The 16,013-nt window shown below is 32.3% G+C and overlaps 1 protein-coding gene across 1 annotated transcript; it reads right to left on the bottom strand.

Moving 5' to 3' along the window:
* Window positions 1-7,109: 7,109 nt before the first annotated feature.
* LOC110712079 (single-stranded DNA-binding protein WHY1, chloroplastic-like) lies at window positions 7,110-15,037 on the bottom strand. The gene is made up of 7 exons (XM_021890501.1): window positions 14,651-15,037; window positions 14,167-14,261; window positions 13,975-14,067; window positions 13,534-13,628; window positions 11,079-11,152; window positions 7,758-7,846; window positions 7,110-7,609 (listed from the first exon to the last, which is right to left on the bottom strand). The coding sequence occupies exons 1-7, from the start codon at window positions 14,928-14,930 to the stop codon at window positions 7,493-7,495; spliced, it is 843 nt and encodes a 280-aa protein (XP_021746193.1). The 5' UTR covers window positions 14,931-15,037; the 3' UTR covers window positions 7,110-7,492.
* Window positions 15,038-16,013: the final 976 nt, after the last annotated feature.

Here is a 16,013-nt window from a genome sequence, read left to right as displayed (position 1 = left end):
CTAAAATTTTAATGCCACGTAGATTATAATCCACGAATTAAATTATTTTAATGAAAAGAATAAAGTAAAAATATAGGAAAAGATAAATTTATTAATTCAATACTATGAGTATAAGAAATCCAAAAAAAAATATACTAAAAAATATTTAAATGATAAACACTTATAATAAAGTTTAATACCTATCATTATAAGATAAATTTTGATAGTATTTATGATAAGAAATACAAATTGTTTGTTAATTATAATTAAATTAAAATTTGTGATACCTACCATTATAAATTGACACATCATACGATAGAAACAAAATAAATATTAAACTTTTGTAATTTAGTCTGAAATTAATAAATACAACAAATCAAATAATTAAAAATCTTAGATGAAAAAACCGTGCATCGCACGGGCTTCCATCTAGTTAAATCTAAAATTGTCTAAATTTATAAGCCCGAAACAAATCTTACTTCAACTTTAATCTTATTCATCTTATTAAACTTTAAATAATTGAAAATAAGACATGGAGAATAAAGTTGTAAACTTAGTAATCCTGAACATTATTTCGAACTAATTAGCTTTGAATTCATCATTTTAAACTTATATAATTCAAACTTATTAAATCTAAAATAAAATATATATATTCTTTCAAAAAAAAAAAATTAACGTAAAATATACCAAAACTAGGATATTTTAGGACACTTATCTAAGAAGTAACAATATATTCTAGACATCTAAAAATGTACATATCGCCGAGTGCGGAAAGTGGAAAAATAATCACCTTTGAAAAAATGTATTACCCCCTAAAGAAATTTCTCTTCCTCGATGAAAACCTTGGTAGAAAATTTTGCTATTCCTATAACTGTTAAATATGGAAGAGAAATAAAGAGAGATATGAGAGAAATTGGGGAGAGAATAAATCAGTCTATCTTATTCCATAAATTGGTATATATATATATATATATATATATATATATATATATATATATATATATATATATATATAACAAGGGTTTGCTTAGATAACAATAAACTCTAAATCTAGAATATTCCAAAATGATAGAAGGAGGATAATGGATATCCACACAATATTTCATAACACTCCCCCTTGGATGTCCATTATCGAAGAGTGTGCCTCGTTAAAACCTTATTAGAAAAACCCAGTGGGATAAAAACCTAATGAAGGAAAAAGAGTACAACATTCTTCGTAATACGCTTGAGATGCCGCCTCATTAAAAACCTTACCAGGAAAACCCAATGTGGGACAAAACCATGGTTAAGGGAAAAAGAGTGCAGCGCGTATTTTCTCCCCCTAGTAAATACATAACTTGAGATATTCTAATGCCACAACAATGAATCCAATATGGTTGGATATCTTCTCATATGTAGTAAAATATCATTCGTTGATCTTCGATCCTCCTAAACTGAAATTGCATCTTCAAGTCTTCACGTGAACATGTGAAGTGTCTTCATTTCACCATACCTATAACAATAATACATGTGTTTTTCCACATTTCATTCGAAATCTCTGTTTAAAGTTGCCTTAACCATTATACTTATACCTTCTTCCGGAGGTCGTGAATAATAGAAATTGATGATCAATATTTGATCAATCATTCTTTAATAATTGTATGGCAACACATGATATTATTAATGTTGTTCTTCAATCTCATATGAATTATAATATTTAAAATATAAAATTTGTAGGGCTATAAATACATTGCATATAAGTTCTTCGGAAACTTTTCTTACATGATTCATAAATAATATCAAATCAACATCATATATAATTTCATCATAATTATAAACCCATTGGAATATAAATATCTCCTTTTAGTTTTCCATCAAAGCTGTAAATATGTCTTACTATTCTTTGAATGAACATTCACATACACCACAATTATTGTATAGAAGCTAATGCATGCAATATGAGATATATAAAACATGATAACATATTAAGCAAAATATACAATAAGTAATGCATCTAACAACTACTGACATATCCAATGAACAATCCATTAATCTATGACTCATACATGCATATGAACATGCATAAGACTCAAAATAATGCAAGACACTGTACAGTGTGGATTTAAAAATCCATATTTCATTGGACTTTTGGTCCATGATAAACTTTTAATTATTATCATTATGTCGACATTAAAATAGAAATATATATCCCAGATCCCTTATTCACTAGTCCATTCTATCATGCATATGCATATTATTTATCGGTTCCATAGTATACCGGTATTAAAAAAATTCCTTTAACGTACATTTTGCATACTATTTTACTATGATATCTGGATACATTTCTTATTGGTACCACATAATTTTCTTACATCATAAGCCATCTATTGTAATAATTCAGATATCTATACCACTTTTAGGGTATTTCATACACTATGGTGTTTATATACTATTACGCTATTAGTGTTAACTGCACTATCTTGCCATGTATCATATCTGTTAGACATATCTTTATTTTGGAACCGATCATACAACCTACACTTCAGGTGTAGTGATTCAAGTATAATTGGCAAAATTTTATCTCAATGTATACACATAATATGACCAAAATGAATCTTCAACGCTATGCAACATGAGTCATAACTGAATACAAATCAAATCATATATGTGCAACATATCTTGATAGTATATAGACAAAAGTTGGCATATAATATATTTCAAACTACCATTATAGGGATCATTAAAAAAAAAAAAATTCTTTTTATTCGATTTTTTCCAACTTTTGTTGTTTCTTCTCCCCCTAAGTTGGCAAAATATCTCTTTTATAGGGACGTCTAATTCTATACCAACTTAGTATATAAATTTGCATTAAAATTCATTTCATTGGGAGGATCACAATCAAAATTTATCTCTCAGAAGATTTGTAGTAAACAAGATTTATCACTTCTGGAGAACAATTTCAATGAATAATCAATTATTCATTAACTTTACATATCACGTGTATTTATTATTACATTTTCCATAATATTTACTCTTCTGGAGATCAATGTCAATGGGGAGACATGTGTTGTGAAGTTGTACGTTTTTCCTTCCTTTCCAATTTCTTATGTGCTGACATATAATGGCCCCAATCACAAAAGAATTAGTATACAAGCGTGAATCACTTGCTTGTAATTCTACTAGGTGTTGATCTTCTAGATCTTTGAAGACTTAAATAGTGTATTTGGTGAGCTTCTGGTCACCTAATACCCTAATACTTAACAATAATATATAAGTTATTCTGGTGAACTTCTGGTCACCTATTGCTCTTTCATATGTATGAAAATCAAAACCTATTAACTCTTGAAATTTTCATCAACACAAATTATTATAGCTCAATTTCAATGTTATGTCTTGCCATTCAATTCATTTCATATATCTAATATTGAGAGAGTGTCAGCACATTATCAAATGAAACTTCTGGTTTCCATAACGGGTATTTATTGAACCCGAATGGCCTAATTTAATTATCACATCCAATCACATCTCTGAAATTGAACTCTAGTCAGTTTTCCAACACTAGTGATCACTTTATTAAACTTACTTTATGCATGGCCATGAATATGATGTGATATTAGAACACCAACATGTGTTTCATTATATAATTGGCAAGACAATCAACTAATACTTGATCCAAAATTTTATACTCTGCTGGAACTTTGACTATAATCTTGATACATGCAAAGCTTGTTGGACATTTTGTACTCTTCTAGAGTACTCTATATAATCATGGTACATATCCATTTTACTAAATACAATCTCTTATAAAGGTTTATCAAAATAAATCACTTCCTCAAATTTGCTATTGTCAATAATTGCTCTTTTCCTGTTTGAATATTCTATCTTTGGAATCTATTTGGCTCGGCTACGGCTATCGTGCTTCAGGCGTGCTTTGGGTTCATTAGCAACTAATGTTGTCTTTTTGGGACATCAATTTTATTAGAGCATTTACAATTGGTATATAGCTAATGACATTATTGACATCTATTCATATCCATCTTCATTGGTATCATTTTGAAATATATTAAATAACATGTGGCAACTTTTATTAAATAAAATGTTAATATTTAAGTTAAGGTATGTACCAAACTGACCATCAATATATTTTGTTATTTATGTGCAAGGATTACATAAAATAATAAAATAAATACAATCTCCCCCTAATCCTTGCATGTGGGGCATGAAATGAATCCAACAACCTTTAAATCTCTTTCACCTTTAAGGCATAAATTCTTTTAGCAATGCATGTATCAAGCATAATAAAATTATCCTTATAAACTCTAACCCGTAACTCTTGCCCAATTATATAATCTCTATAAGAATGGGAATAATAAATATATTTTTACAAGTTTTCCACAATGCCATCTATCTCTTGCTCAAATAAATATTGTGCAATCATGTTTACTTTGTAGATTGTATAATTTTGCATGAATTATATTCATCACGAAAACGTGCATGTATCATCTTAATCAAGAATCTAGTAATCTATGAATCATTAATACTCAGTCTACTTTTCTAAACTTTTGTATTATTCTTAAGGGTTTTGGGCTTTACAAGTTCAAGAAACTTTAAATCTACGTGTGTGAGTACTCTTTATAAATCTAGGGAACTTCATGTCCGCACATCTTGTTTTTGCACTTCTTATTTAATCAATCATAATTAAGAAAACGTCATGCAAACATGTTTGTTATCCTTTCAATCCCAATTTCTCATTTGCTTCAAGGAGTGAGTAAATCTAGTAATTTATGATTTACCAACTCACATCCACCCAGGGTTCGGTGTCGTCTAGAATATTATTCAATGTCTAGCCTTTCATATATTCTTTCTCATGGCGTTAAGGAGAGAATAAACTAATTATAATAATAGTCTTGCTCATATGTAACAAATATTAAACGTGCTCATATGTATAGACTCTCATCTCATTTATAAAATCAAACCAAATGAATGTATGAGCATTAAACAAGTTATGTCGATAGCATTTAAATAACAAGTAACGAGAAGGTTAAACAGGTTTCATGCAATCTTAAACGTGTTAAATATCACAGTAATATGGTGGTCATACATCTCCTTTAGATTACTCCAAATGACTTGTGAGTCTTTAATAGTCAAATACTTAGTCTTAAGGCCTTTATAAAGGTGATGGCGAAATAATATCATAGCTTAGCCTTGTCTTGGTTTGTTGCTTTATTATTTTCTTTGATAGTATCACCAAGTCCTTTTGCATCTAAATGTATTTCAGCATTTAATACCCAAGATAAATAGTTGTTTCTAGTAATATCAAGAGCAGCAAATTTGAGTTTTACAAGGTTTGACATGATTCAATAATATAAAAACAATATTAAAAATTAGGATTTAAAAGAAGTTAATGTACACATATCATTTTGTGGTGCATTAGTTGAGTTCGAATGATTTATAATTAGTATTATTGTTGTACCAACTAAATATGAACGCATAGACAAGAAAAAACACGTAATATTTGGCAAGTGATATAAGGATTAACACATGTGATGTAAGGTTGCAAGAGTCGGAGAAACGAAGGTAGTCTACGCACTAACACATGCATGTGGATGACACGGTCAACACACACAACAATTTATTTTCGAAACAAATTCCTTTTACTGTCGACATTATAATTTGTAAACTGAGGGTAAGGCTGAAGACATGTATCCTCTCCGTTATATGTCTTATAAATAAAAATATATAATGAACCTATAGTTGATTATCGAGAGAGAGAGTACACAACTACCTATCCTCTAGATATAGCTAGATATAGAAGCATATTTGCTCTATAATATACTTCCTCTACTTCTAATTTAATGACACCTTTTAATTTTTGACACTATTCACAATGTAACTTTAACAAGCCTTTTGTGATTTATAGATAAGAAATAACAGTCACGTGGGATCTTGTTACAGTCCTCTTAATGTGTACTTTCAAATATCAATTTTTTTTATTTTTTTATTTTTTTATTTTTAGATATTCCAATACAAAGCCACATGCATAGCAAACAAGGCATAATAAAATTTAAGCAATCATATCAGATACATAGGCAGGTCAGAATATTAGGATGAAATTGGAAACGAGTAAAACAAAAATAAAGTTTACCTCAACACAATTACTCAAGTAGTAGTACTACGATAAACAATTCAATGACAACTTACGGTGAACTACTATTATTTATGCATCAAATATAATCCATCAAAGCATATTGTATTCAAATATAAGATTACACCTTAAAGAAAAAAAATAAATAAAATTAAATGGTATCTTTAAGTTGAGGAACTCAATTATGGAGTATATATCACCAGGAACAATAACAATCGGACGAAAATCAACTAAATATGCGGCAATAATATTTATAATTAAGGCTTTAAAATTCATAATTTAATTACGAGAAAGAGAAAAAGGAATATAGGTCCCTTTTCCGGTAGAGAAAATCGTAAAGTTGCTAATCTTAATATAACTGAATTCCTTCATATGTCTGCGTATTAGTCGGCGATGGTGCTGATAACGTGTTAAATATGAAAGAGAAATAAAGAGAGATACAAGAGAATAAATCATTCTATCTTATTCCATAGAGTATATATATATATATATATATATATATATATATATATATATATATATATATATATATATATATATATATATATATATATATATATATATATATAATATAACAAGGGTTTGCTTAGATAACAATAAACCCTAGAACTAGAATATTCCAGAATGATAGAAGGAGAATAATGTATATCCACACAATATTTCATAAAAAAAACGAATATTTTTTTTGAATGGTATAGAAAGGGGTGATTTCAATATATAATAATAATCATTCGGCACTTACAATCATCCCTTAACAGATGTAAATTTTCCATACAAATACTAAACACATCTAAACTAATAGCATCACTTCTAAACTGCTCCTCAATAATTTTAGATGTTTTTGCATCGTTCTTGACAAAGCTCCATTGATATATAGTCACATCGACTATAAAACTAATGAAAAGCCAAATCTAATTGTTTTGGGCAGGGCAATACGTTCCATTACAGCCTACAGACTACAGTTAACAAATGCCAAAAAAAAAAAAAAATACCTCATACAAGTTGATGAGCAGTCAAACGTCAAATTGATGTCATAGTCTCCCCAATAAACATTCCAACACATCAAGATTTTTTATTGTAAACTCAAATTCAACTGTCTAAATTCTATTGTCGATCGATCGAGGAAATAAATTTGGATTTTCTTGTAGCGAAACACTAAGATGAATGATGGATTAGGCAAACAAAAAATCGAAGAGTACTAATCTTTCTCTAACCATTTTAATTAATCGTCAATGTTTAATCTCCTCCACAAAACTTCCTAGTCCCTAATAATGAGCAAGGAACAAATGTGAATGAAGCCTGAAAACCTAAAACCTTACTTCAAATAACATCAGCAAAGAGAACCTTTTTTAAATACACCACTTAGTTTTCCTTCAAACATGAAGAAAACTATCTATTCCATTCATAATCCCCCGTTCTTGTGTTTGAGCTGTTGATGCGGTTGCTGTCGTCTGGTTTTATGTTATCGGCAAAGACATTCCAACCTAAAAGGTATGGCAAGACAAACTGCACATTAAGTAATAATGGGTTAATAAATCAGATCAGTGAATACATCACATAGTTCATAAGCTAGGAGGGCAAAGCATCTGAATACTGCAGATGCTTGAGATGAGATGAAAGGATCAGAAAAGAACATTGAGATATTGTATCTTACATTGAATGCCGTTACAAGAACTGCAAACTCTGCTTTAGAGATGGGTATATACACATTCTCGTCCAAGTTCAAAAGCTTGTTTTGAACACCTAAATAATATCAGAACAGAATTAGGAATGACACAGATTACAGACAAGCCATCAAAAACTTTTTAAAAAAAAATAAAAAATAACTATTATATACGAGTAACCATGAATAGAGCTATTAAAAACACTTCTCTATTAGAGGGTGTTTGGTTCACATAATTTTTGTATGAGGTATGGGTTTAGAAAGTGTTTGTTTATGAATTCTATGAGGGGAGGTGAATATGACTCATCCATAGCTTTAGGTAACAAATAAAAGAAAATTGTTCATTTCCAAACAAAACCAAACACATGGCATCATGAATCAAGTTTCAACTCCATACCACCCTAATTTCATTCCTAATTCCAAACCCATACCACTTTGAAAACCAAATGCCCCCTTAATTTTAAGTCTACCATGGTGAAGCAAAACACAAATTTTGTGTCGTATGCCACGGGAATGGGCAACCTCCAATAACAGGGCATGAACAATCTAGGAAACAAATTTCAAGATTGGAAAACATGAATTACAAAACAGACTGCCATAATTTCCTTCAAAAAAATGTATCCTAACTGCACACTGTGCTTATAACAAGAAGCTAATTACAACCCCGGAATTCACGACATGCTTAAAATAATACTTCAGAAGTAGACATGAAAATTGTCAGATTAAAAGCAACACAATATGACATGACATCAATCAATCAATCAAAGCCTTAATCCCATAAATGGAGTCGGTTACATGAACCAAAATTAATTATTCCGTGTAGTCATCCACAAAAATCTTCTTCCTCCATCCCTTACGATACAATGTTTCATCCTCATGCAAATCCATATACTTCATATCCTTTCCAACTCCTTCTAACCAAGTCATTTTCAGTCTCCCTCTCCCTTGTTTAACCCCTCCATGGTCCCACTCTTCTACTCTTTGAACCGGTACACCCTCGGGTCTCCGTCTTACATGCCCAAACCAACGCAGGCGATTTTCCCTTAGTTTGTCTGCAATGCCAGCCACACGTACTTTCTTGCGAATAACTTCATTTCTGATTCTATCTCTTAGAGTGTTCCCGCACATCCACCTTAACATGCGCATTATTGTAACCTCCATCTTTTTAATGTGCTCCTTCTTAGAAGACCAGCATTCTGTACCATAGAGCAACACTGGTCTTATGGCAGTCTTGTAGAATTTTCCCTTCAACTATAAGGGAATGCTTCAGTCACATAACACTCCCGTGGCCGCTCTCCATTTAAGCCACCCCGACTTAATCCTATGGGCCACGTCTTGATCAACGTCACATTTTTCTGGATTATCGACCCAAGATACTTAAAACATTCACTCATGGTCAATTCCTTTCCATCCAAACTCACAATATGACATGGCATGCAAAAAAAAATTCCAAATACCAAAATTGTAGCATATGGATTTAACAGAAATGAAAGAGAATGAAGGTATTTTGGTTCGGCAACATAGGCTCAAAAGATCAAAGAGACAATGAAAACCAATATGTAAAAATAGTCCAGACATCCTAGTCCCAGTCCCAGGAGATCCTTGGATCTATTCTCATCCCCGCCCTTGTGGCTCTCTAAACACCAAAAAAAATAGTCCAGACAAGAGGAGAGAAGATTTGTGTCACAAATACAAAGTCACAAGCGACCTCAAAGGATCTGAGACACTAATTTTAATAAATAAAATAAATAAATAAATAAACTTTGAAAAAAAAGACAGGTATATTAGTAATCTACAGAAACTGGATACAATTAAAGATAGCTTTAGCAGTTAAGGTGTTAATCACAGCAAAAGTTTTTTAAATTAGCATAGCATGCATTACTGGACTGAAGTATTTCAAAGGGACAAGTACACTAACAGATTTCACTTAGATGATAGTTTTCTTCCCCTCTTTTTAACATAAATAGCAAGATTCAAATAATGAACTGAATTTCCACACTGGTGTGCCAAGCTGGAGTCTAGACCTTCTAGAAGTGAACCATACATAACCTTGAAACAATTAAATTGGAGGACTTGCATTCGTCCATGATCTAAAATAACTTTACCATTGCTATACTACCACCTGAAGCAGCTGATGTTTGCTACTGTGCGTCACCTATGCGAAAAAAGGAAGGGCAGTTGAGGAAAATTCAGTCTAAATTCTGCAATCATCTTTTGGAGATTAGCACATCAGGGTGGGATTTCTAGGGCAGGATGAAGAAAGGTAGTGAGAAAAATGTCAGATATCAGTTATTTGTAATAAAAAGGGAGAAGAGAGTGAAAGGCAGACCTTGTATGTATTGGAGTGGATGCGTTAAAAGGGAATGTGTGAGCCTCTCAAATAAATATTGTTACTCTCCTTCCTGTCTATACAACATTATCTTCTTCCTTCTGTTCATTTCTGCACAATTTCTCTCTCTAACCCTCTGTTTTTATTTTTCTCTGCTTACTTTTAGCTCACTGATCTGATCTCTAGCCATACCTTGTATGTATTGGAGTGGATGCTCAGACCCAAGAAGATCCAGGGCCAAACTGCTAGTCTACCCAGCACTCATCCCAGATGCTATCCAAGGTAAGACACACAAAAGGCAGCAGTAAGAACGATTACAGTTAGTTACAACCACTGTCATGTCTGCGACATCATTACATTCTGTTACTAGATATTCACCTAATAGATTGTAATAAGTTTACTTTCTTGTTTCTTTTCTAGTTAGTAATGAATGTATATTGTAATAAATAGAACAGCTTTAGTTCTTTGGAAATCCATTCACATAAATTACGTTGTTAAATCAATAAAAGAAAAGTTTCCTTGAATTGAAGGACCTCTAGCAGTGCAGGATAAAGTGTGCGTATGTTCTAGCTAATAATTTCAAATTTTACAGCTGATTTCATGAGTAAAGTAGGCCTTCACACAACAAATTGACAATGCCAATAGCTAAGTAGCCTAGTAGTTTAGCTCCTTGAATCTAACAAATACTTTGTCATTCTATATTGAAGTAGTAGCATGTTGGGATCCATAGCCATATTGTGTTTCTATTTTGGAATTGTGATAGTTTTTCAGGATAATCCAAAATGGTATACATTACTATCATTTTCAGAGAGACGGATTAGTAAACAACTAAAAAAATGTTCTCTTTCACTTTCAGGCCATCCCCATGTCAAGTAGAGATCAAAGAAATAGATGAAGCAGAGCAATGAATCACAGCAAACAGATAGAGTAATATAAAGCACAAAGCATTCACTATAGCAGAGAGTTCAGGAGAAGGAGATTACTTAGATTAAAAAAGTAGCCAGAGCCATCTGGAAGGGGCTCTACTTTTAATACTTTCCTTACTTTGCCTTCATCACTGCATTTTAAAAAGGAAAAATATTTCAAGTACACTATGGATCATTCATAAACATGAGAACTTGTAAACATAAGAAACTTGATAATCAAATGGTGGCTGCTGGCACTTGCACATGAAGTTCTTACTTTAGCACAATAAACACCCCCCCAACACACACCACAAAAAAAAGGACAAAAATAAATAAAATCATCATCCAAGCAAGTTAGCTAGCACATATAAAGCTGGAAGGAGTTGACTTTGTATACATAATTACATATTACATAGCATTATAACTGCTTAACAAGCATATGGGAACAGCACCATATTGTGTTAAGGGTTTCAGGTTATTCAGTATTTGAGCAAAAAAGCTGATAGTTCAATAACCCAACTGACAAGGTCAGAAAAGATCAGGAAATTGATGGGATTAAAGGACAGGAGAGGAAGTCATGGAGCTATACCCTTCTTTAAATAATAAATAAAAATGGATATGGAAGTATTCACCTTGTCTTTCCCCTTAATGATGCCACATTGGCACATCCCAACCCAAACAACAGAAAAGGAAGGCTCCAAAGTCAGCAGCATATTCTACTAACCACAAGCACTAAAAATGGTCAACCTAAATATGATTCAGTAACCCACTCATTTGTTTTGAAAATTAGAAGTATAAGATATAGATTGAATTTCATCAATCTTTATCAACGTCTGTTTGGAGTGAATAATAAAATCAATTTAGAATTGAGAAGTAATAAATTAAAAGTTTAGAATTACGTGGCTGCAGTGATTTAGTTTGTCACAAGTGGCTCGAATGCAACATATATGGGATGTCACCTATCAAATGTGATTTATACTAAAGTATTCGACTGCAACATGCTACCAAACGTCTACTCTACCTCTAGACCCCATAAATAATTGTCCTCAAAAACAATCTTGAAGTAAAGCTCTTCTGTAATTACTGATAATTATTTATTGATGATACATAACCTCTACAGTAGTGCTACACAAAAGCTACAGGGTTGTCCCAACATTTCCACTTTAAAAATTACCACAAGAGCAACATCAAACATTCAGTGAGATAAGCATTTCCTTTTCACATGTCTCTCTAGCTTGTGTAGCTACAGCTCAGGTTTTTCTAAAGGTCCCCTAAACAAGTATCAAGACATGGTCTTAAAGTATTCACGCATTGATGCTTCATTTCTGCATACATATGTTCAAATCATAACCAGTTCTACACACCTTATATAGCACAACATATCATTCAAATCTTTCCAAAAGATAAATAAATAAAAATAAATTTAAAAAAGAAAAAACCAGATCCCACACCAAATTAGTCACTCTACTGCAGTTATACGAATACAAACAACCCTACACAAGGTAAGGGGGATCATATATATATGCAGCCTACTCCAATAATTCGAAGAGGCTTTTTGAGCATCATCCCAACAATTGCACAGAGTAATAGAGGATAGTTTCGTTAATCCATGATGCCAAAGCACTGACTTTAAAATAGTTCGAATCACAATAAAAAAAGAAGAGCAATTCGAGAGACATTTGTTTGCTTGTCCAGTGTAACCTAAAACTGAAAAAAGTGCTCATTAGAGACTCCTTCAACATTCTAAAGTCCATGGAGCCTTTCTTTAAGAAAGGCGTATTAATAAGCTGGCATTGGAGTCTATCATTAGTATACCTAACAGGATAATCGGCCTCAAAAGGCAGGATAAGATGGGTGTTCAATTTTCTATGACATGTGACAGATACTCAACAAATGAGTATTGCAGCTAGTAATTCATATTTACGATAATTTAGCAACTATGAATCAGCTAGGAGTTGCCTAGGACATAGGTAAGAAGGCAAACAGAAGAGCAGGCAATGTAAAAGTAGAGTTCACAAATCACTAGATTAGGAAGAGATATGTATTATTCCACTTTATAGGGAAGATGTTAGCATGGTGGACTCTATTGTGTAATTGAACTCAGTTAAAGGAAGATAGTTTATAGTCCAATACTTAAGCTTGAATCTTTCACTTAATATTGTTTCTTTAGTAGGAGATCAGTAACTTGTGTCAGATACTACATATAGAACTAATCCAGAACTAGTCAATCTGTAGAACTAGAATTTAATTGTTTGAAGCAACAACTAGAAGCTGCATTGATAAGAAAATTTAAGCAACACAATAAGGTTACACATTTCATATATGTGCTGAATGTCAGATTGGCAGGCAGCCGAAAGACAAATCAATAAAAAGGAAACAGGGGGATTAATGGTCAAGACGCTGTGAGGTAAACATCCATATCCAAACTGTTCTCTCTCTAACATCACTTTACAATTTTCAAAATTATAAACAAATTCAGCATTAATATATATGATAAAGATTTAGCATCCTTTACAAAATATACTAGTAGTACCTTTTTCCTTTGTTTGGGTCATGAAAAAATTCACAAGACTCCTTTGCACCAAGGCTCACTAGACTTCCAATTTCAGTCACTGAAAGAGAGAATACCTGGAAGTGCAATGCTTTTCAGTATATAGAAATGCATCAACTTGACAAACAAAAAAGACCATATACATTATATAAAAACAAAATATCGTTAATTTTTAATAGGCCTTTGCATTAAAGCTCATAAGTTCATTAGAATAGGAGTTCTCAAACATTTTGTTACATATGGTGATATCAAACATTCAAATTCTAGAAGCCACTAGGAAATTTTATATAAACCCCTTGCATATGATGGTCCACAAAGCATACTCTTATCGGCCATCCGATTGAGTTGCCAAATAATATGAGCCCTAGATATAATTAGTACTCGTAGATGAAAAAATGTCATAGTCTCATACTCTCATCTCACCTGCTTTCTGCTCCAATCATACTGACGAACACCAGCAGCAGGAGCAAATTGAAGCAGCACGTAACCCTCCCTCGAAACTTTAAATGCGCCTGACTATAACTAAAACACTTGAGTTTTGCAATAAAATTCTGTAATTGAATAAATAGAACAATACAACAATGAGAAGAACCAAAAGTCCATGGCGTAGCATACATCCAACGGCACAAACTCTGGAGCTTTCGGCTCCACGGTAAGCGCAGCTTTCCCTTTATATATGGAATGCCCCACAAAAACCTTAGGTGGAAAACCTATAATTCAACATCAAAACCCCAATTACTACAATACAAAATTAAATCTATAATGTGTTCAATTACCAACTTATTTACAAGACTATTAATCAAAATTTAGCATAACTGAACAACAAAGCAATAATCACTACCTCAAGAAAAATCAGATACCAAGTAAACTACTCAAATTCCAACCAATTGAAGCAAACAAACGATTAAACGAAGCAAACATGCAACTATAGAACACAAACCCAGAAAAATTAACGAATTCAGAGACAAATTGGAAGAATAACCATTTCAAATTACCGTTAAATACCCAAATTTCAACCAATACTTCCTCAGGAAAACAGTTAAACATTCATTAAGAATCCAAAAACACAATTAGAAAACTACCCAGATTAGAATTTTACCTGAAGAAGTGGTTGAAGGATTTGGTGAGTAAGAGGGAGAAAATCTAGGAGGAGACTTATCAAAGTATTCTGAAGACTGACGACATTTTACAGAAAGTGAGAGCTTTGATGAGGAAACATGGGATACCCAATTTCTGGGAAGCTTGAATTGGGCAGTATTAGTGATAATGGAGTTATGAGAGGAGAGAGAAAGGTAAGGGAGAGAAGTTGGTCCATGGTTTTGAAACTGAGCTCCAATGGAGAAGTTTGAAGAAGAAGAAGATAGGAGTTGCTGCACCATTTTTTGTTCAATTTCTGGGTTTCTCCCAAAATCAAAATGTGTAATTTCTTATTTGACTTCACTACTTCCTTCACAATGGACTTTTTAGCCTTAGCACAACGAGGTAACCCAAAGTTTTATGTTACTTCATTCTCCCTCCGTTTTTTTTATAAGTTAGAGTTATTATTTTCGTCCGTTTTTTTTTTATAAGTTAGAGTTTCATTTTTGATAATATCTTACAATTTTAGGAGGCGCTTGAAATGGGGGTAATAAAAGTCAAACTAGGTAAATTATAGTTGATTAGAGGTATTATTGTAGGGAGACAAGATATTTATAAATGAATTAAGGTTGTAGTGACATAAGGAAAAGAGAGGGGTGGAGGAATCATTACCCTCAAAATGAGGGTAAGACCATCTCCAATGGTGAGATTTGAGGGAGTTTTTTGTAGGAGTTTTTTTTAGGAGAGAGAGAGTATATTTATCCAAACTTAGCAACTCTAAAAGAAAGTTGCTAAGTTTAGATACCCAACTTTGAGTCTCATTTGACAAAAAGTGTGGGCCCCTTATCAATATTATAATATATTTTGTAATTTATTTAAGTTTTATTTTTTATTTTTTTTGAAAAACTTAAAATGTGGATTTGGTGGGCCATAAATTGAAAGTGACATTAGTACACTTTAGAGAGTCTCACCATTGGGAAATTAGACTTCACATGAGTTGCTAAATTGAGAAATGGGTTGGATATTTCAATAACAACTCATTTTGAATTTCAATACTCAAAGTTGAATCTCACCAATGAAGATGGTCTAATAGGTTACCCACCCTCCCCCTAGTGTAACCTATTACCGCCAAAATAAGGGTAATAGTTCTCTTTCTTCACCTATCACCACACCATCACTATATAAATCTTCTTGCAATTACATTATCACTAGCTCCCCCTCTCCTATGTTTACTTTAATTTTGCTTGGTTTGACTTTTATTACCCTTTAATTTAATACTTCCAATCCAAGCGCCCCCTTAATAATATATCTCTACCCACTAATGTCCTCATGCTTTCTTACTTTATCACTTCTCACTCTTCTAATGGTCCCCACTCCCTCTCACA

This window comes from Chenopodium quinoa, unplaced genomic scaffold, assembly GCF_001683475.1.
Source record: "Chenopodium quinoa cultivar QQ74 unplaced genomic scaffold, ASM168347v1, whole genome shotgun sequence".
In the NCBI taxonomy this organism is placed as follows: Eukaryota; Viridiplantae; Streptophyta; class Magnoliopsida; order Caryophyllales; family Amaranthaceae; genus Chenopodium; species Chenopodium quinoa.
The sequence above is the reverse complement of the archived record's forward strand: the minus strand, read 5'-3'. Positions and strand labels throughout refer to the sequence as shown.